The sequence below is a fragment of the Schistocerca nitens genome, chromosome 3, assembly GCF_023898315.1.
Source record: "Schistocerca nitens isolate TAMUIC-IGC-003100 chromosome 3, iqSchNite1.1, whole genome shotgun sequence".
NCBI lineage: Eukaryota > Metazoa > Arthropoda > Insecta > Orthoptera > Acrididae > Schistocerca > Schistocerca nitens.
This window is the reverse complement of record NC_064616.1, coordinates 521,536,816-521,560,156: the sequence shown is the minus strand read 5'-3', so window position 1 is coordinate 521,560,156 and position 23,341 is coordinate 521,536,816. Positions and strand designations below refer to the sequence as shown.

Sequence of the window (23,341 nt, the reverse complement as noted above, 5' to 3'; positions counted from 1 at the left end):
TCTGGAAATCTCTGACACTACTTATCAACAAGGAAATTTTCATGTCATATTTGGACTGTCTCATTTTTAAAAGAGGTTTTTAGCTGTGAAGTTTGGAAGTTTTAAAAATAAATATACATATAAAAGAGGAAACACAAGAGTCGTGTATATAAAGAAAAATGAAATTTACAAGTTGTATGATGTCATATACACATTAAGTAACATATAGTCTTAGAGATTGTTCATTGGATAATTATATTACACAAGTTGAAATGTTATGTCAGGATGTTCTGATTGTACACTGATGTTACTACTTTAGTGGATGACATACTGATTGGTTGTGATCTCTTTGCTGGTAGAGCTTGCATTTCCAAGCTATTTAAATTTTTAAACACTGTCAAAATATATGGCATACTTATATATTTCATTTCTACCTTGACACAGAAAATATGTTTACAAATGCAATGTGTGTGTATGTCTTGTCGCAGATCCGAAGATGACAGACAAGTGCTGTTGAAACCTGTGTTCCGTTCAAAATAAATATTTAAATGTGATAATGGCTCTGAAGTATTTCTTCAAATATATAAGGAATGCCAAGGTACACAAATCCACACAAGCCACTTCTGTGTTGACTGAAGATGGGCTGCTGGCTCAGATGTTAATGGAAAGGGATGAATGGTACCCACTCTGTGAAAACAACATAATGAGTGATAAACCCAAATGAAAGAATAATCTTGGAATTAACACATATCAAGATAAAATCAAGTGTGTTCAGTTGTGATTATTAACATAAAAATCTCTTGATCCTGACTCCTTGATCACATAATCCTAGGAAATGTATTTATGTAAGTACAACATCACCATCCTAGAACATGTTACCATTTGCAACATAGGCAGTTGCAGTACCCTTCTGCAGCAGTTTGGAAGAATGCTTCCCAATGAGATACACACACAGTACATGCAGTTACTCTCTTTCTGACCAATGACACTAAGCAGTGCTTAGAGGCAATTTAAGTATCTAACTGTTGTTGTTGTTGTTGTTGTGGTCTTCAGTCCTGAGACTGGTTTGATGCAGCTCTCCATGCTACTCTATCCTGTGCAAGTTTCTTCATCTCCCAGTACCTACTGCAACCTACATCCTTCTGAATCTGCTTAGTGTATTCATCTCTTGGTCTCCCTCTACGATTTTTACCCTCCACGCTGCCCTCCAATGCTAAATTTGTGATCCCTTGATGCCTCAAAACATGTCCTACCAACCGATCCCTCCTTCTAGTCAAGTTGTGCCACAAACTTCTCCTCTCCCCAATCCTATTCAATACCTCCTCATTAGTTACGTGATCTACCCACCTTATCTTCAGCATTCTTCTGTAGCACCACATTTCGAAAGCTTCTATTCTCTTCCTGTCCAAACTAGTTATCATCCATGTTTCACTTCCATACATCGCTACACTCCATACAAATACTTTCAGAAACGACTTCCTCACACTTAAATCTATACTCAACGATAACAAATTTCTCTTCAGAAACGATTTCCTTGCCATTGCCAGACTACATTTTATATCCTCTCTACTTCGACCATCATCAGTTATTTTACTCCCTAAATAGCAAAACTCCTTTACTACTTTAAGTGTCTCATTTCCTAATCTAATTCCCTCAGCATCACCCGATTTAATTTGACTACATTCCATTATCCTCGTTTTGCTTTTGTTGATGTTCATCTCATATCCTCCCTTCAAGACACTGTCCATTCCGTTCAACTGCTCTTCCAAGTCCTTTGCTGTCTCTGACAGAATTACAATGTCACTGGCGAACCTCAAAGTTTTTACTTCTTCTCCATGAATTTTAATACCTACTCCAAATTTTTCTTTTGTTTCCTTTACTGCTTGATCAATATACAGATTGAATAACATCAGGGACAGGCTACAACCCTGTCTCACTCCTTTCCCAACCACTGCTTCCCTTTCTTGCCCCTCGACTCTTATAACTGCCATCTGGTTTCTGTACAAATTGTAAATAGCCTTTCGCTCCCTGTATTTTACCCCTGCCACCTTCATAATTTGAAAGAGAGTATTCCAGTTAACATTGTCAAAAGCTTTCTCTAAGTCTACAAATGCTAGAAACGTAGGTTTGCCTTTCCTTAATCTTTCTTCTAAGATAAGTCGTAAGGTTAGTATTGCCTCACGTGTTCCAACATTTCTACGGAATCCACACTGATCTTCCCCGAGGTCCGCTTCTACCAGTTTTTCCATTCGTCTGTAAAGAATTCGCGTTAGCATTTTGCAGCCATGACTTATTAAACTGATAGTTCGGTAATTTTCACATCTGTCAACACCTGCTTTCTTTGGGATTGGAATTATTATATTCTTCTAGAAGTCTGAGGGTATTTGGCCTGTCTCATACATCTTGCTCACCAGATGGTAGAGCTTTGTCATGACTGGCTCTCCCAAGGCCGTCAGTAGTTCTAATGGAATGTTGTCTACTCCCGGGGCCTTGTTTCGACTCGGGTCTTTCAGTGCTCTGTCAAATTCTTCACGCAGTATCTTATCTCCCATTTCGTCTTCATCTACATCCTCTTCCATTCCCATAATATTGTCCTCAAGTACATCACCCTTGTATAAACCCTCTATATACTCCTTCCACCTTCCCTTCTTTGCTTAGAACTGGGTTGCCATCTGAGCTCTTGATATTCATACAAGTGGTTCTCTTCTCTCCAAAGGTCTCTTTAATTTTCCTGTAGGCAGTATCTATCTTACCCCTAGTGAGACAAGCCTCTACATCCTTACATTTGTCCTCTAGCCATCCCTGCTTAGCCATTTTGCACTTCCTGTCAATCTCATTTTTGAGACGTTTGTATTCCTTTTTGCCTGCTTCATTTACTGCATTTTTATATTTTCTCCTTTCATCAATTAAATTCAATATTTCTTCTGTTACCCAAGGATTTCTACTAGCCCTCATCTTTTTACCTATTTGATACTCTGCTGCCTTCACTATTTCATCCCTCAAACCTACTCATTCTTCTTCTACTGTATTTCTTTTCCCAATTCCTGTCAATTGTTCCCTTATGCTCTCCCTGAAACTCTGTACAACCTCTGGTTCTTTCAGTTTATCTAGGTCCCATCTTCTTATATTCCCACCTTTTTGCAGTTTCTTCAGTTTTAATCTACAGTTCATAACCAATAGATTGTGGTCAGAGTCCACATCTGCCCCTGGAAATGTCTTACAATTTAAAACCTGGTTCCTAAATCTCTGTCTTACCATTATATAATCTATCTGATACCTATCTAACTACTGGTATTAAAAAACCATTGCACTTACAGTAAACATGATGAACAGGACTAGTGTTGTAGGTTAGTTTTGCTTTTACATACAACAGATTACCATGAAACAACACAGATGAAAATGAACTTCATTTTCACTCAAACACTGCATACATAATGCAGAGATGAATACACATCAACAGCAGGAAAAAATTGAAAACCCATGCTAATGGTCATGTTAAATGTGTGACAATCAATTGACAAGGGGAGATGACAGGAGAATTGTTAATGTAATAACTTAAAGAGTGAAGACAGACTAAAAAGTATAAGATATGCCACAGACTAGATGCATAATTGAAAACTTGGTCCCTTGAGGGAGATTATGATTACTGTAAGAAATACATGAGAAGTGCAAATAGGTGAATTACAAAAAAAAAAAAAGGGTTCAACATCTAACAGCACAAAAATGTGTGCAGATGGTTCTTCTTGTTTTCTTATTATTTTGCTTCCTCTCAACAAAGAGATCAATAACAGATGAAGCACGCCCCCAGTCCTGATGAGTAATTTTGGATGAAAATAATCAAGTGTTTACATAAAGAACCAATTCTGTATTTGCCTGACCAGATTTAAAAATGATTTTCAACTTTTATTTTAAAACATTTTACTACGAAACTGCATTACTCTGTAGAGGCCAGCTAGTTAAAGTTTTATGTCCTATTTAAGTTAATGCCATTTAGAGACAGAGCATTAGGTCAAAACAGGAGAACATGGAAGAAAATAGCTAATAGACTTATTTAAGGAACAGTTCTTATATTTAAGTGAGATAACTTCGAGAAGTTATGGAAAATCTACATGATGATTGCCAGAAACGTGATTGGATCTTGTTTTATCTAAATATTAGCTGAGTGTCTTAAAAGACACCTAGCTCAGAGTGATGTAACATAGGCTATGTTGAGAGCAGTGCGTACAATCATCCAAAGAACACCAAGATTGTGTGCGAAAGCTGTCAATGAATCTGACAGAGGAGCAATGCATATAGCAAAATCAGCAGAAGATAAAGAGACAAGGAAAAGACATAGGATGAAGTAAGACAGAGGTACAGATGAAGGAAGGAAGGAAGAGTGAAAGAATGAGACAGGGAAAAAGGGAGGGGGGGGGGGGGGCGAGATAATAACTAGAAATAAAGCTATGGGAATTCTAATCTATCTGTAGTAATGCAATAGGGTTTTCTATTCTTGACTATCTCAATGCTACCACTCACAGTAGAAAAAAAATTTATTTTAGTGATGTATGTCGGATTCAGGAATCGGGGGTTAAATGCCTTTTGCTAAACTTACGGGGATTTAGTAAGCCTTTACAAAAGTCATGCAAACAAGTAAACTGCCCCACATAAAAACAAGGATGTCATACAATAATAAGCAACAGGAAAACACAAAACTAAACATTACTAAAAGAATTTTACACCTGGCAAGTGCTTTAGAATAACAGAGGTACAGCTCCAACAGTTGTGTTCAAAGACCTGAATGTCTTCAGTGTAACTTTATGAAAATCTTAGCTTGCTTTTTTCCTTCTCCAGCAGAATTTTTGTGCCATATTGCATAATAATTTATTCTGTATCATTCAAGATACTTCATGACTGACCTGATGTGGTTGAAGAAGTATGCTGCTGTATGTTGAATTCTGGAACCTTCTATTTCAATTAACTATCCGTTTGCCATGTCTTAGGTTTCTGAGACCCCTCTGTGCCATCGCATCTTGACTAATTATCATGACCATGCTAAGTGGGCAATTCTTCTTGGTGAAGTAGACACTTTCAAGTAAAGTCCCAGTTGCTTTTTGGCAACCTGAGACAGTGAAATATATAACCTTCAAAATAAGGAGGTGTCTAAAAATATTTTATCACCACTTACATGCCATAGAGACAGATCATCAACTTCAAGCAACTATTTTTCTGCTGAATTAAGTTCTCTACTGAATTGACATTCTCAACCACATGACTAGCATCATCAGAATGAGCAGTGAATGGAGCTACGTTTTTCATTCAACTGTAGCTTCAATAATATATTTACAAAACTAAATATAACACAAATAGTAAAATATGTGGTCAATAATAACATAAAGAAAACCTCAGAATAATGTTTGTGCATACAAAACACATACATCTCTGCACAACAGCATGCAGAGAGCACCTCCACAAAAAAAGAAACAACACGTAATTAATTATCTCTACAAGCTCTTCTCCACAAAATGCTGATCACACACCGAATTCTTTCAGGAGAAAAATAATCTTCCTGAAGAACAAGCTGAATTCATTATGCAAAAGTATTAGATATTTACAAAAAGAATTGGCTTCAATTAATAGTATATAATATAGGTAGATGACTCTCCATAGACACGTTACTTACACAGAAAAGGAAAATGTGTTTCTCATATAAATTTCTCAAAAGTTATAAAATTTTATTCCTTAGTAAAGTAGTGTGTCCTAGCTATTTTCCAGATTTGAACCAAATCACAAACTGGTTTACATAATTCATGATACATACAATAAATGTAGATCTCATTTATACCTGTGATGGCGTCTTCTCCGTCTTTAAGTAAAATAAGAAGTGACTGCTCCTTAACGGTCTGAAAGAAGTCTTCATCATCAACAATTGTACCATCTTCTAGCTGGACTGTCACATCCTCATCAATCTGGAAAGAGTTTTGCATTTACAACTACCCAAACTTTTGACACACTATACATGAATTTGGGATTGACTATGTGAGCAAAAAGTTAGGTGTCAAATGAAAACTAACTTCAAAATGAAAACTCATTAATATACATGGTATGTAACAGAACCATGAGGGTAAAATATATAAAACATTCTGAGACATAATTTATCATAACTATATTGCAACCACAGCCATCAGGTAACTTCTTTTATTACATGTACAATTGTAATTTACTTTTTTCAGCAAATAAAATGCACTACTCACTTTTTGAAAAATGAAATTACATTCTTAACACAGTTTTTACACATAAAATAACAAGCTGATCATTCAAAATCATTAAAACAGCAAAGAAAATGTTCATTTACATATATACACTCCTGGAAATTGAAATAAGAACACCGTGAATTCATTGTCCCAGGAAGGGGAAACTTTATTGACACATTCCTGGGGTCAGATACATCACATGATCACACTGACAGAACCACAGGCACATAGACACAGGCAACAGAGCATGCACAATGTCGGCACTAGTACAGTGTATATCCACCTTTCGCAGCAATGCAGGCTGCTATTCTCCCATGGAGACGATCGTAGAGATGCTGGATGTAGTCCTGTGGAACGGCTTGCCATGCCATTTCCACCTGGCGCCTCAGTTGGACCAGCGTTCGTGCTGGACGTGCAGACCGCGTGAGACGACGCTTCATCCAGTCCCAAACATGCTCAATGGGGGACAGATCCGGAGATCTTGCTGGCCAGGGTAGTTGACTTACACCTTCTAGAGCACGTTGGGTGGCACGGGATACATGCGGACGTGCATTGTCCTGTTGGAACAGCAAGTTCCCTTGCCGGTCTAGGAATGGTAGAACGATGGGTTCGATGACGGTTTGGATGTACCGTGCACTATTCAGTGTCCCCTCGACGATCACCAGTGGTGTACGGCCAGTGTAGGAGATCGCTCCCCACACCATGATGCCGGGTGTTGGCCCTGTGTGCCTCGGTTGTATGCTGTCCTGATTGTGGCGCTCACCTGCACGGCGCCAAACACGCATACGACCATCATTGGCACCAAGGCAGAAGCGACTCTCATCGCTGAAGACGACACGTCTCCATTTGTCCCTCCATTCACGCCTGTCGCGACACCACTGGAGGCGGGCTGCACGATGTTGGGGCGTGAGCGGAACACGGCCTAACGGTGTGCGGGACCGTAGCCCAGCTTCATGGAGACGGTTGCGAATGGTCCTCGCCGATACCCCAGGAGCAACAGTGTCCCTAATTTGCTGGGAAGTGGCGGTGCGGTCCCCTACGGCACTGCGTAGGATCCTACGGTCTTGGCGTGCATCCGTGCATCGCTGCGGTCCGGTCCCAGGTCGACGGGCACGTGCACCTTCCGCCGACCACTGGCGACAACATCGATGTACTGTGGAGACCTCACGCCCCACGTGTTGAGCAATTCGGCGGTACGTCCACCCGGCCTCCCGCATGCCCACTATACGCCCTCGCTCAAAGTCCGTCAACTGCACATACGGTTCACGTCCACGCTGTCGCGGCATGCTACCAGTGTTAAAGACTGCGATGGAGCTCCGTATGCCACGGCAAACTGGCTGACACTGACGGCGGCGGTGCACAAATGCTGCGCAGCTAGCGCCATTCGACGGCCAACACCGCGGTTCCTGGTGTGTCCGCTGTGCCGTGCATGTGATCATTGCTTGTACAGCCCTCTCACAGTGTCCGGAGCAAGTATGGTGGGTCTGACACACTGGTGTCAATGTGTTCTTTTTTCCATTTCCAGGAGTGTATACTTGCATACACATTTCATTTCTTCAAAGAAACATGATTATAAAATTTAATAATATCTTGAATAATAACCACTTGGCTGCTCTTGTAAACAATTTATTTAACAAGTGGTTTTGTAGCCTAGAAGTCATATCATCACATTAAATATGGTGAATCATGACATTAAAGTTGCAACATGGACAAGACCAAACATCCCTTGTCTACGAGTAAATTATGCAGGGAGGCAGAAAGTATGAGTCCACAGTTTCTCAAGCATCACATGAATCCAAATGGATGATAGTAGGTTCAACATAACTGGTTAACCACTACATATTGGGGGACAATCCATCCAGCCTCTCACAAATACAGCAGACTGCAATGTCTAGAGATGCAGACAGGGAAGTGGCCAGCTACGTACATAGGCTACTTTTTTTCTAATATACACAATATATAAACATATATGTACTACATAAATGGGCAAAGTTGTTAGAAAAGATCCCCAAAAATTCTTGACTCACTTTCTTCAAATTTTTACATGAAGTGACATAAATGACACAGAGACAATTACTTTAATACAGGACACATGGGGCTGCAAATGTCAGGAAATACTTGAAAAGTGGATGACACATGTTGAACATGTGATACCACCAGATGATGCATGTGCAGCAGTTGGGCTTGTTGAGAGGGCAGAGCTGCACATTGCACTGCTAGGCTACCCTTTTTTTCAAACATCTTTATAATTGTGATATGTTGTAAACATAAAAGTCACAAAATTATTGTCCTTGCTGTAACCAAGCAAAATCTGTTCCTAGTTTGTGTTTCTTTCCTTTTGTCTTTTTTTTTACAGAATTTATTCAGTAAACAAAACTTAGGTCATTTACTGGTAGCAATGCAATTAGAAAGCTTATACTCATTTACTTGTGGTGCAAATATGGTAACTTTTTGTTGCACTGTACTTTACAATAAACCACCGGGCTCAGTGAGACTGGTAAAGGAAATAATAAATATTACCTCATGCAAACACATAACAGTCTAACCCAAATTTTAACAAAATACTTCCTGCCACATGGAAGATTTGAACTCCGATCCTCTCAAGCTATAGCCATGCACACAGGCCCACAGCCACACTGATGTAAATACTTGACTTGGGTTGGGATGATCAGGTGTGATAGACCAATAAGCTGAATTACTGAACATGAGGCAAGGTATGTCATCCAGTAATGTCACATGTTCAACATTTGTCATCCACTTTCCAGATATTTCTCAACGTTTGCAGCCCCATGTGCCTTACATTAAATTACTTGTCTCAGCATCATTCACATCACTTTGGGGGTTTTCAAGCATTAACAAGAATCACCATTATACTACAAAAGGGGGAAATGTTGCTAGCGACCACCTCACAAATTTATTGACTGATTTACTTGAAATTTTTAAACAATATTCTAGTAAATTTCCAGACAGACAAAAGCTGTGTTTTCTTACCACCAAAGTACAGGTATTCTTTTAAAACTGACTATAAGAAAGAAAATGCTGTGATGTGAAACTGTGCAACTACATTTTCTTTCTTACTGTCAGTTTTAATTTTGATAGGAGAGCACTTCAACCATTAGACAAACTGTTTCTCCCATATATATTCTTTTTCCTTATATGCAACTTCAAATAAAAATTGTATACAAAACTATGTGCTATTTTTCTCCTTCCTCACACTCAGCTTTAACAGAAAACAGGAAAGATGTATTTATGCCTTACTGGCTTATGATTAGAATACTTCTACAAAACCTGAATTGTCCAAAACCTTTTAATCCTACCCGTTCATAGATTAAAACTATGCTAAATACCGTCATTGAAGCTACTAACCTCACAGATCCAACAGCAGGAGATATTTCTCATACCCCATATACAAATGATCCCAACTGATTTACCCATTTATTTTAAGAGATGCCTGTCCTCAATCAAGGTTTCACTGGCTATAAAATGAAAACAATGCTCAAGGTCAGGAAGAGGGAGGAAGAGAAAATGGACAAAAAGGGGGAGGGAAATGGACATACAGAGGAGGAAGGAGGAGATGGACACAGAAGAGAGGGGGGAGGAGGCGGCGGAGATAGATGTGGAGAAGAGAAGGTGGACAGAGTGAGGAGGGGAGATCAGAACATATATATAATTCCCATACATATTTAGCTATTGCAAAGCATTGCTGGGTTCACTAGCAATTAATACAGACAAAAGAAGGGCTCGTCATGGAAAATTACCTTGTGGGGAACTTTACCAAGATTTTTCATTAAAAACCTAGAAAAAGCCTTCTCCAGACAAAAGTCTGACCTGATAGATAGTAGTTACAAAAGAAAAGTATACAATTCTATAATTATTTCAAAGTCACAGATTGAAGATCTAACTAAGAAAATGTTTAGTTTATTTCAAAAATTAAGACTATGTCATAACTTGGACATCAGAACAAGGACAAAAAAATGTTTGTGATTTCACTACACGCAAGAAAAATGGCAAGTAAACCTTTCAAATATTCAGGAAACCAATATGTACCAACATTATTATAAATGCCTAATCTTTTCATCCTCTGTGGCATAAACGTGCTTATTTCTATTCAAGTATCCATAGGGTTCTTTGCCTTTCCTTAGAGCAGTCACAAATAATGAAGGAACTCAGCATTATGTGACTGGTTGCCCACAATACTGAACAAGATTCAAAAATAGTCTATTTTGTACATAACTAAATTATTCAAAAGAATGAACTTTTTGAACTTTACAAAAGAAAGATAAGTTACCAACCAAGAATGTTTACCACCATGAAATATATAGATTGGATTTTCCAAGAAGAAAGGAACCTCATAAAACATGGAATGGACAGACAAAAATCTCCACTAATATGTATTTCAACATCTATGATGGACTGCTCACCTAACACACACTGCACTGCCTTCCTGGCATCCCACTAGTGCCTGGTGCCCAACTGAAGTATCCAACTGCTGCGTGTCATCATCTCCAGTCCACGCTACAGGATAACAGTGCTTTAACAGCTACACATCATGACAAACATAACACCACCTACACGCCTTCAAGCACCTCATACTGATTTTTACTAAGGAACACAAATGCAACTAATTAATTATTTTTCCTCCTTTTCTACACTGGTGTAGTATACATCACAAGTACTCCTAGCCAGTGCTTTCCTTGTATAGTCAATCGACATCATCATCATATGTCTATGAACCACCTTTAAATTTTGTAAACTTCCTTAAAACCAGTTAGAAAAATCATATCACATTTCTCTAACGAATGCAACTATAAAATTTGTGCTGAAGTAGATTTTCTTTCACGAATGTAAACACGCATCAATAGACAAAGAGGGGATTTCAATCTAACTACAAAACCGTGTAGTTTACAGTGCAACAGAAACCATTGCAGCATGTGCCTTTGGTATGATTTTCTTCTTTTTTATCCTTATGTAAATCAGATTTTATAGATTCTATAATGACTGTCTCACTTTTTAATCTATTGACTGGCTGATGATGACCACCGACTAGCTGGTCGAAAGCAGTTACAGCATTACGGATGTTTATGCGATACTTCATAAAAGATTACACAAAGAATAAAGTACATAAATCAATCAATGGACAGTTCTGCATCCTTGGCCATTACCTAGGACACAGCTTCTGACTACAGAGTGAGATTACTTCACCATGTCCTCCATAGGAAAGAGGGATGTGGTATATGTAGCTGGCACTTTACGATCTGACATGGTAATTGGATGTCTCTATAGGCCCCCTGCCTCAGCAGCTGTTGTGGCTGAGCACCTGATGGATAATTTGGAAAATATTTCGAGTAGATTTCCCCACCATGTTATAGTTCTCGGTGGAAATTTTAATTTGCCGGATATAGACTGGGAGACTCAAACGTTCATAACGGGTGGCATGGACAAAGAATCCACTGGAATATTTTAAGTGCTTTATCTGAAAACTATCTTGAGCAGTTAAACGGAGAACCGACTCGTGGTGATAACATATTAGACCTTCTGGTGACAAACAGAGCCGAAATATTTGAAACAGTTAACGCAGAACAGGGAATCAGCGATCATAAAGCGGTTACGGCATTGATGATTTCAGCCGTAAATAGAAATATTAAAAAAGGTAGGAAGATTTTTCTGTTTAGCAAAAGTGACAAAAAGCAGATTACAGAGTACCTGATGGCTCAACACAAAAGTTTTGTCTCAAGTACAGGTAGTGTTGAGGATCAGTGGACAAAGTTCAAAACCATCGTACAATAGGCGTTAGATGAGTATGTGCCAAGCAAGATCGTAAGAGATGGAAAAGAGCCACCATGATACAACAACCGAGTTAGAAAACTGCTGCGGAAGCAAAGGGAACTTCACAGCAAACAAACACAGCCAAAGCCTTGCAGACAAACAAAAATTATGCGAAGCGAAATGTAGTGTGAGGAGGGCTATGCGAGAGGCATTCAATGAATTCGAAAGTAAAGTTCTATGTACTGACATGGCAGAAAATCCTAAGAAATTGTGGTCTTATGTCAAAGCGGTAGGTGGATCAAAACAAAATGTCCAGACACTCTGTAACCAAAATGGTACTGAAACAGAGGATGACAGACTAAAGGCCGAAATACTAAATGTCTTTTTCCAAAGCTGTTTCACAGAGGAAGACTGCACTGTAGTTCCTTCTCTTGATTGTCGTACGGATGACAAAATGGTAGATATTGAAATAGACGACAGAGGGATAGAGAAACAATTAAAATCGATCAAAAGAGCAAAGGCCGCTGGACGTGATGGGATACCAGTTCGATTTTACACAGAGTATGCGAAGGAACTTGCCCCCCTTCTTGCAGCGGTGTACCGTAGGTCTCTAGAAGAGCGTAGCGTTCCAAAGGATTGGAAAAGGGCACAGGTCATCCCCGTTTTCAAGAAGGTACATCGAACAGATGTGCAGAACTATAGACCTATATCTCTAACGTCGATCAGTTGTAGAATTTTGGAACACGTATTATGTTAGAGTATAATGACTTTTCTGGAGACTAGAAATCTACTCTGTAGGAATCAGCATGGGTTTCGAAAAAGACGGACGTGTAAAACCCAGCTCGCGCTATTCGTCCACGAGACTCAGAGGGCCATAGACACGGGTTCATAGGTAGATGCCGTGTTTCTTGACTTCCGCAAGGCATTCGATACAGTTCCCCACAGTCGTTTAATGAACAAAGTAAGAGCATATGGACTATCAGACCAATTGTGTGATTGGATTGAAGAGTTCTTAGATAACAGAACACAGCATGTCATTCTCAATGGAGAGAAGTCTTCCAAAGTAAGAGTGATTTCAGGTGTGCCGCAGGGGAGTGTCATAGGACCATTGCTATTCACAATATACATAAATGACCTTGTGGATGACATCGGAAGTTCACTGAGGCTTTTTGCAGATGATGCTGTGGTGTATCGAGAGGTTGTAACAATGGAAAATTGTACTGAAATGCAGAAGGATCTGCAGCGAGTTGACGCATGGTGCAGGGAATGGCAATTGAATCTCAATGTAGACAAGTGTAATGTGCTGCGAATACATAGAAAGATAGATCCCTTATCATTTAGCTAAAAAATAGCAGGTCAGCAACTGGAAGCAGTTAATTCCATAAATTATCTGGGAGTACGCATTAGGAGTGATTTAAAATGGAATGATCGTATAAAGTTGATCGTTGGTAAAGCAGATGCCAGACTGAGATTCATTGGAAGAATCCTAAGGAAATGCAATCCGAAAACAAAGGAAGTAGGTTACAGTACGCTTGTTCGCCCACTGCTTGAATACTGCTGAGCAGTGTGGGATTCGTACCAGATAAGGTTGATAGAAGAGATAGAGAAGATCCAACGGAGAGCAGCGTGCTTCGTTACAGGATCACTTAGTAATCGCGAAAGTGTTACAGAGATGATAGATAAACTCCAGTGGAAGACTCTGCAGGAGAGACGCTCAGTAGCTCGGTACGGGCTTTTGTTAAAGTTTCGAGAACATACCTTCACCGAAGAGTCAAGCAGTATATTGCTCCATCCTACATATATCTCGCGAAGAGACCATGAGGATAAAATCAGAGAGATTAGAACCCACACAGAAGCACACCGACAATCCTTCTTTCCACGAACAATACAAGACTGGAATAGAAGGGAGAACTGATAGAGGTACTCAGGTGCCCTCCGCCACACACTGTCAGGTGGCTTGTGGAGTATGGATGTAGATGTAGATGTAGACCACCAACCACACAGAAGATAGCTGCAGGTAGCCCCCTGACAAAGCACCCACAACTGAACTGCAACTCATCCTGCCTGTGACAGCTACTCTGGTATCTGAGGGTGCCACAGTTACTAGTACTAGATCACCTCTAGCAGGCATATGATACAAGTGTGACTTCTCAGTATTCTTTCACTGGACAGCTTTATAATACACCACCAAGAAGCTCACCACTCAGTCCGAGTGTGTGCAAATTCCAGTCCCCATTTGGGAGTTCAACATCAACATTCACGAAGTGCCATGCATCAGAGCACAGCACATGCCAGTCAGAGCCTAGACATCAATAATGTAGCAGATATGAACTTTGTTTATGGCAGTGTTTCCTTACTATATCAGACTGTGTACTCTACTGCACTTACTGTACTTTCAAGAACTGTTCTCAAGTAGTCCTGTTTCTCATCAGATTATGACAATATTTCAATTGCATTTTTTAGTTGCTATTCAGAACCTAACATTACAATGTATTCTCTTTGTCAAAAACAAAGTTCTATTGTTCTTGGTTGCCTGGGCACATTTCTCTTCTTGTAGCATGCACCACCCACAATGGGATCCAAAAATGGTGAAGAGGTAAACGTTTCTTTTTCAGTAGCACTCTTGTCTGTATGAGGACTGTTTTGCTTCCAGGCCTTCATCCCCAGTATCTTGTGCTCAACCAGGTAGTTTTCCCCTCGGTGTTCATGTACCCTCCACACGGTGTTTTGTGGTTCTGTCACACATTCTGGCATCCACCAGTAGTAGTTGGCTGTTTACTTGGTATCCTTGCCTTTTGTGTGTTCACATTTTTTGCTCTCTCACATTCTGTGATTCTATGTATTATTCTTACTTGTTTTGCCTTATTTCTGTGTAGTGCTAGCGCAGCTTCATTTCTTTGTCTCTGTGTTTTTGCTTGTGCTGTTTCACTGCATGCTCCAACTTCTCTTGCTTCTTGACAATATTGGATCATCTTTTGTGTTTTGTTAGTGGTATTGCTTGCCCATTTTCTTTGGTTACTTCCACATCAGAATTATTGTTCCCGCAGCTTATCCACTTATGGGACCAGCAGCTGCACCGTCTCACCCAGGACAGCATTCGCTTCTGTGCACCACCGACTAACTTCAACAGCACCTTGCCTGTCCTAACACTCCCCAAGACCAGGACTCAGTTACACTCCGTCCCCCCCCCCCCCCCATTCCCTTCAGAGTTCGACAATGCATTGGATTCCTGTCCAGCCTTCCTCACCGAACTGGGCCGCCTCTTCTAACTTTCCGCTGTTCCTGACATTTTCTCCCGACCCAACTGCCTACAGCACACTCGCCTCCAGTTCCATCACCTCTGACCCTGCCCCCGTGCCCCCTGCACCGCCATCCCCTTCATTGCTGGCCCCACAGGCTGAGATACCTCCCACTGCAGCACCACCCACTCCTGTGCCACCTACTCCCACACTGCCTGTGCTCTCACCATGGGCACAGGCTCCTCTTCTGGTTCCAGCATCACTGGTACTATCACTGACAGCCACAGTACCTCTACTGGCTCCAGCATCACCAGCACCTTCATCGCCTCTTCAGGCGCCACTACCACTGGTGCCCTTCTCGCCCCCGGTCAACATGCTGCTGAACTACTTGACACTCTCCTCTATCAGCCCTGCCCTCATGCTTCTTGTGTCTTCAACTCCTGTCCTCTTTGTGACCTTACCTTCTTGTTCGGAGGGTGACATCACTCTGTCCTCCACCATTTTTGCTGACCGCATCTTGCCCCTCTGGACACACAGCCCCAGTTCAGCCATTCTTTCTGCCTGTTGCTGATGTTCAGCCTACATCCTTGGAGTCGTGCTTCTTCTCTTGTGCTTCATCCCAACGAAGAATGTGTCACATGTTTCACCACTCACAGGCACCTTCTCAATGTGTGCCGCATGTCTACTCTGGGACTTTGCTCTGCAAAGCCTCACAAATCTTCAGTTGCATTTCCCTAACACTCTGGTTTGCTGGTTGTGGAAGTTTTACCACAAGCCTGGCCTCATCAGGTCACATCGGCTTCGGCAGCATGGACATTCCTCTTTAGATGACGACCCTGCATGTCTCTTATTTCCCAGGTCTGCCCCTTACTGTTTTCCACTGGCTGGGTCTTTCTCTTCGTGGCTGGCTCTGTTCCACCAGCCTTTGACACTGCTTCCAGTGCTCCCTGCTGTAAGCACCTGTTCCTTGATCTACTGTCTCATGCCAGGACATGCTCCCTCCACCAGGAGGCACTTCTTCCCCATGATGGCTTCACCGTCTCTCCTTTGTGAAAGAATCGATGCAAAAACTATGGATTTTTTTTTTATGCTTTTAGGGGGCAAAACTGCTACGGTCATTAGCGCCCAGTCTGTGACTTAGGAAAAGGCAGAAATGGGAACGAAACTCAAAAAATTCTAGAAACTAAAAACAGAAGGAAAGCTTAAAAAACCACTACAGAAGGGGGTTGGTTGTCCCCAAAAAGAGCTTCAAATGACTGACATCATCCCACTGGCACTAATAAACTCGAGAACGCGATCGGCTGAGCGCATGTCATCTGCTAATATGGAAGATATATCAGGCGACAGCTTTAGACGGAAGCGTAACGGAGTAAAATAGGGGCACTCAAGTAAAAGGTGTCTTACCGTCCACAGCTGAGAGCAGTGGGGACAGAGTGGGGAGGATCACCACTTAAAAGATGTCGATGGCTAAAAGGACAGTGCCCTATCCGGAGTCAAGTTAAAATTACCTCCTCCCGACGACGCGTTCTGGAGGAAGAGGTCCAAGCACAGGGAAGAGCTTTCACATCCCGCAATTTACTATTGGGAAGCGTCGACCAATGTGCGTGCCATAAAAGAGGAGCATGACGACATAAAACACTCTGTAGATCAGCGAAGGGAATTGTGCAAATAGCTGGCTGAAAAAGAGAGACTGCAGCCTTGGCCGCTATATCGGCCGCCTCATTTCCACAGATACCAACGTGTCCTGGGATCCAGAGGAACGCCACAGAGACGCCCCCCAAGTGGAGCATGTGGAGGCAGTCCTGAATAGGGTGGACCAGAGGGTGGACAGGGTACAGAGCTTGGAGACTGAGGAGAGAGCTGAGAGAGTCTGAACAGATAACATACTTTATCCGCTGATGGCGACCGATGTATTGGACAGCCTGGAGAACAGTGTAAAGCTCCGCAGTATAAACTGAACACTGGTCGGGAAGCCGAAATCGATTTGGGGTGTCGCCAACAATATAGGCACTCCCTACACCTAACGATGTTTTCGGGCCATCAGTGTAAATAAATGTGGCTTCCTTCATTTGTGCACATAGAGCAGCAAATGCCCGACAATAAACAAGTGAAGGGGTACCATCCTTGGGAAATTGACAAAGGTCACGGAGCAGGCAGATCCGGGGACGGAGCCAAGGCGGTGCTGTACCCCAAGTTGTCAAGAAGGTTTTAGGAAAGCAGAAGGAAAGAGAATGGAGCAGTTGACGGAAGCGGACTCCCGGTGGTAGTAGGGAGGAAGGACCGCCTGTATACCCTAAATCCAAGGAGGCGTCGAAAAAAATGTCATGGGCCGGATTAGCAGGCATGGAAGACAGATGGCTAGCATAACGAGTCAGAAGGACTGCTCGCCGAGTGGACAGCGGAGGTTCAGCAGTCTCAGCATAAAGGCTTTCCACAGGACTGGTGTAAAAAGCTCCAGACACTCAACGTAATCCACAGTGGTGGATAGAGTCGAGACACAGAAGAATAGACGGCCGAGCAGAGGAGTAAACTATGCTTCCATAGTCCAATTTTGAGCGCACTAAGGTGCGATAGAGGCGGAGAAGGACCACTCGGTCCGCTCCCCAGGAGGTACCATTCAGGACACGGAGGGTATTGAGGGATCGCAGACAGCAAGCCGAAAGATAGGAAACGTGGGAGGACCAGCACAGTTTTCTGTCAAACATAAGACCCAAGAATTTAGCGACGTCCGAAAACGGAAGGTTGACAGGTCCTAGATGTAAGGAAGGTGGAAGAAACTCCGTACGACGCCAAAAATTAACACAAACGGTCTTACTGGGAGAAAAGCGGAAACCGGTTTCGATGCTCCAAGAGTGGAGGCGATCGAGACATCCTTGAAGACGTCGTTCAAGAAGGCTGGTCCGTTGAGAGCTGTAGTAGATCGCAAAATCGTCCACAAAGAGGGAGCCAGAGACATCGGGAAGGAGACAGTCCATAATTGGATTTATGGCAATGGCAAACAGTACAACACTTAGCATGGAGCCCTGGGGTACCACGTTTTCTTGGGAGAAAGTACGGGAGAGAGTAGTGTTCACCCGCACTCTAAATGTGCGCTCTGCCATAAATTCGCGAAGAAAAAGGGGCAGCCGACCTCGAAAGCCCCAAAAGAACAGTGTGCGGAGGATGCCTGTCCTCCAACAGGTATCATATGCTCTCTCCAGATCAAAAAATATTGCTACTGCTTGGCGTTTCCAGAGAAAATTGTTCATGATATAAGTGGAGAGAGCAACAAGATGGTCAACTGCAGAACGATGCTTTCGGAAACAGCATTGGGCAGGTCTTAAAAGACTGCGGGACTCCAGCCACCATGCTAAACGGCAATTCACCACATGCTCCAAAACCTTACATACACTATTGTGAGAGAAATGGGGCAATAGCTATAGGGGAGATGTTTGTCCTTTCCAGGTTTCGGAACAGGAACGACGATAGCTTCCCGCCATCGTCTGGGAAAAGTACTGTCGGTCCAAATTCGATTATAAAGGCGAAGGAGGTAACGCAGACTATGGGTTGATAAATGCAGCAACATTTGGATGTGGATACCATCTGGTCCTGGGGCGGAGGAGCGAGAAGAAGAAAGTGCATGTTGGAGTTCCCGCATGGAGAAAACAATATTATAGCTTTCGCGATTTTGAGAGGAGAAAGCAAGAGGTTGCACTTCCGCTGCACGTTTCTTTGGGAGAAACGCTGGCAGGTAATTTGAAGAGCTCGAAATCTCAGCAAAGTGTTGACCCAATGAGTTAGAAATTGCGACGGGGTCCACTAACGTATCATGCGCGACCGGCGAGTAGGATCATAAGAGGATCGACAATTCATCCCGATTGGCTCCAATGCCATGGATATTCCAGTGGATAATGGACATAGGGTGAACAGAAAATGGAGGAATGTGACCAAAGTTGCCGTCAACTCAACAACTGCTCAGAGCTTGCGACCGACAGCATGGAACGGCATTCATCCGAAGGCAGAAGATCCTGATCCATAGGATGTTCAGGAGCAGCTCCTGCCACCAGCGATCGGCCGGTTGATCGGCCACCAGCAGTGCGCCTCGGCGACACAGAAGATGGCCGAGGGCGGTTACCGCCAGGTGGTGCTGTAGATGAGACACACCTTGGCGGAGAAGGAGAGGAACTGGGTTTCTTATTAGCCTTCTTGGAAACATGATGTTTAGATGAAGGAGGAACCGATGGTTGTGAAGTTGGGGTACATAAAAAATCTTCACGAGTATGCGCTCTTTTTTTTGAAGTCTTGGTGTCTGACTTTTGGGCTCGAGATTTAGCAGAAACTGATGAAGGGTGAGCCATAGAGTGAGCAGGCGAAAGAGGGGAGGTTGAACGGGCGATCTTTGCGCTGGCCGATCTGAGGACCGTGGCATTAAAGGTGAGATCACAAGTCTGCGTGGCCACCTCCTTTGTTGGCCGAGGAGAGGCAAGGACAGTGCTGTAGTTTCCTGTCTGAAGCACAGTGGGCTTTCGACTGGTGAATAATTTTCGAGCAGCAAAGGTCGACACCTTTTCCTTCACTCTGATTTCCTGAATGAGCTTTTCGTCTTTAAAAATTGGGCAATCTCGAGAGGAAGCAGCGTGGTCACCCATACAGTTGATGCAACGAGGGGATGGAGGTGGACGAGCACCCTCATGGGCATCCTTGCCACACGTAACACATTTGGCCGGATTGGAACAGGGCTGGCTGGTGTGATTTAACCGCTGACACCGACAGCAACGTGTAGGGTTTGGGATGTAAGGGCGAATGGAAATTATCTCATAGCCCGCTTTGATTTTCGATGGGAGTTGAACTTTGTCAAATGTCAAGAAGACAGTTCGGGTTGGAATGATGTTCATGTCAACCCTTTTCATGACTCTATGAACAGCCATTATGCCCTGGTCAGACAGGTAGTGTTGAATTTCCTCGTCGGACAATCCGTCGAGGGAGCGTGTATAAACGACCCCACGTGAGGAATTTAAAGTGTGGTGCGCTTCCACCCGGACAGAGAAGGTGTGTAGCAGTGAAGTACGCAGCAATTTTTGTGCTTGGAGGGCACTGACTGTTTCTAACAACAAGGTGCCATTTCGTAATCTGGAACAAGACTTTACAGGACCTGCAATTGCGTCAACACCTTTCTGAATAATGAAAGGGTTGACCGTGGAGAAGTCGTGACCTTCGTCAGACCGAGAAACAACAATAAACTGTGGCAACAATGGAAGGACTGTCTGTGGCTGAGATTCATTGAACTTACACTTGTGAGCAGAAATAGTAGAAGATGAGGAAACCATTGCGAAAGTATGCCCCATGAGTACCGGCGTCTCCGATGGCGCGCTCCTTCCTTGTGGGGGCCCTCTCTGAGGGCACTCCCGCCTTAGGTGATTGTTCACACCTCAGGTCACACCTCCCGAGAAACGGACGGAGGGACCAATCGGCACTTTCGGAAGGTATCAGCTCGGGTAATCACCCCTCCCTGGGCCTGGCCGTTACCGGAGGTACGTACGTGTCCTACCTGTCCACCCGGGGTGGGGAATTACGCGTTACCCCGTCACCAGCTACGCATGGAAATGCGTGGGTCGGCCTTCAGACACGCACAGGGAGGAAAAAAGAGAAAGGGAAAAAACAAAGGGAAGGAAAGAAGAGAGGTCTCAAATGCCACAGCGGAGAAAAGGGCAAAGAGAAGAGGTAAGGAAAAGAGGAGGACAAAGGAAGGACGAAGACTTGCAAGCAGAGAAAGCAAAGAATGTGTTACATTTTCGAGCATCCGTCTCCGGACGTAGGCACAAAACATACTCCCAGAGGGGGAGAAAGGGAAGGAAAGAGGCTGAGGTGAAGGGGGGGGGGGGGAGATCGAAGATGGGGGATGGGGAAGGATGCGGAAAGGGAAGGTATGCAGCCCGGAAAGGAAGGAAGGCCACATTAGCTCTGGGTCCCGTGCTCGCTACGCACGTATCCACAAAAGAGTTGTGGACCCCCTGGGGGGGAAACTATGGATGTCATCTATGTTACTGCTGCCAGCTCCAGTGACATGACTCCACCATCTCCTGCATAGGGGAAAGGGATGCTGCGTGCTCAGCTGTCACCTACAACACAGCCGCCAACAACATAGCTATCTTCTCCATATGAAAGAGGGATGCGTTATTCGTAGCCGACACCTTCCAATCCTGCTACCAAGTGCACAGCAGACCGCCCCAGGTTGGCACCCTGTAAAGGCACCTGCAATTCAATCGCAACTCATCCTGCCTGTGGCAGCCACTGTGGTATCTAAAGGAAGCACAGAGCTGCTGTTGCCAGCACTAGCTCACCTCTGCAGGCCATGAGACACAAGCACGGCTTCTCAATATTCCTCTGCCAGACAGCTTTATAACGTACCACCCAGAAACTCACTAGTCAGTCTCTGAGTGTGCGAGTTTCAGTTCCAGTTAACTTATTCAGCATCAGTGTGCAACAAGTGCCATTCATAAGAGCATAGTCCATGCCAGTCAGAACCCAAACATCAATACTGTAGCAGATACAGACTGTGCCAATGGCAGTATTTCCTTAGTGTGACAGACAGTGTACTCAAACTGTACTTTCAAGAACTGTTATCCAGCAGTTCAGTTTCTCATCAGATCAGAACTGTCTTTCAGCTGCACTCATTCCAGAGCTGTTCAGTTGCTATTCAGAAACTAACGTTACAGAGCATCCTCCATATCAGAAATGAAGTTCTATTGTTCTTGGTTACATCTATCTTCTTGCAGTGTGCATCACCTACAATGAGATTCAAAAGACAGTACTTCATACTTTTTCAAAGTAATATGTCCATGTAATACAGGTGTACTGAAATTTAAACTGAAATGTTCTTGTTATAATATTTTCCAACATACAGTTTACTATTATCACATAGTTTTTAGCTTCCGCGACACACACATTTTTCCATTCCTTGTAATTCTCTGGCATCCGTCTCTATTATATCCATACAGCTAACTACCCCATGCTAAAATTAAAAGTGTTATGGACTTTGGTCATTATGGAATAGTTGACTAATTTATTATTATTGTTCCTTAGAAGCTTACACATTTGGTGTGACGTGGTTGTCCCTGCTAGTAGTGCTATCTCTCACATAGTGAGATGCCTAAGAGAAAACATATTTCAGAGCAATGAGAGAAAGTCTTATTAACAAAACAACAGGACACCGACAAAAAAAAAACCTCTTCTCTCAAAAATTAATACAAAACCCTCTCAGTCTTCTATCAGGCAGGTGTCTGGAAAACAACAGTGTTAATTACAATCATAGGACATAGAGACTAATCCAACCAAATTTCCCATGAGAAAGAAGTAGCGTGTACTCAGTAGAAGATGGTCAGAGATATTTTTTGGTGGTGGTGTTGGAGAGGTCCTCCAAGTGCTGCTGTCGTGGCTCCTACTGGGTTCTGACTGACGAGCAAGGATTAACTGGCACGACATGGCCCATAGCATTGGTGGAGAATTGTCAATGAGTGAAACTGTGCCACTGTCAATACCCGGTGTGCACATGTACACTTGACGATCTATTTTGGCATATGTGACTCAGCGGAGGGAAGTAGACCCCCTGCAAGGAGGACCTCTTGTGGTGCCTGTTCTGCCGTCTACCATCTACCTGTTTACCTGTCACTGGTGGCTGAAGTCCTGGGAGGCAATGCCTTGAAGATATGCTATGTCTCTCTGTCTACAGGGTTACCGATTCTTCAAGTGTACTGCTGGAGGTGGCAAGTAGCATACCATTATGAAGTAATTTTACACCTTTTAAAGACTTAGCAACTCCCTCCACACCTATGTGAATGTAGCAAGGGGAGGTCTTTTCTAAGGTCCTGCCACAATTTTGATTGCTATGAAGGTATTGTGGCAAACTTGTTCCCTGTTATCATCATTTTAATTCATCTTCTCAATTTGGCTAATCAGCTGAGCTCTCTTTGTGGGTGGGAGTAGGTGTTGTCTGATGGCACCCAATTCCAGTCATGAGTATTTCTGGTAAGATTTTATGCTACAATCCCATGAGCATCTATGACATTAAATGTTGACTCAGACAAAGCCCCATTTACCAAGCAAGCTTTATACAACTGAAGCATGGCAGGTGCCCCAGAGGCTGCC

The 23,341-nt window shown here is 43.0% G+C and overlaps 1 protein-coding gene across 1 annotated transcript in view; it reads right to left on the bottom strand.

Annotated features, from left to right (window-relative positions):
• LOC126249645 (DNA fragmentation factor subunit beta) overlaps positions 1 to 23,341 on the bottom strand; it is a 143,864-nt gene that overhangs the window by 21,819 nt on the left and 98,704 nt on the right. The window contains exon 3 of the mRNA XM_049951324.1: positions 5,804 to 5,927. Within this exon, the coding sequence (XP_049807281.1) occupies positions 5,804 to 5,927 (124 nt within the window). The remainder of the gene's footprint in view (positions 1 to 5,803; positions 5,928 to 23,341) is intronic.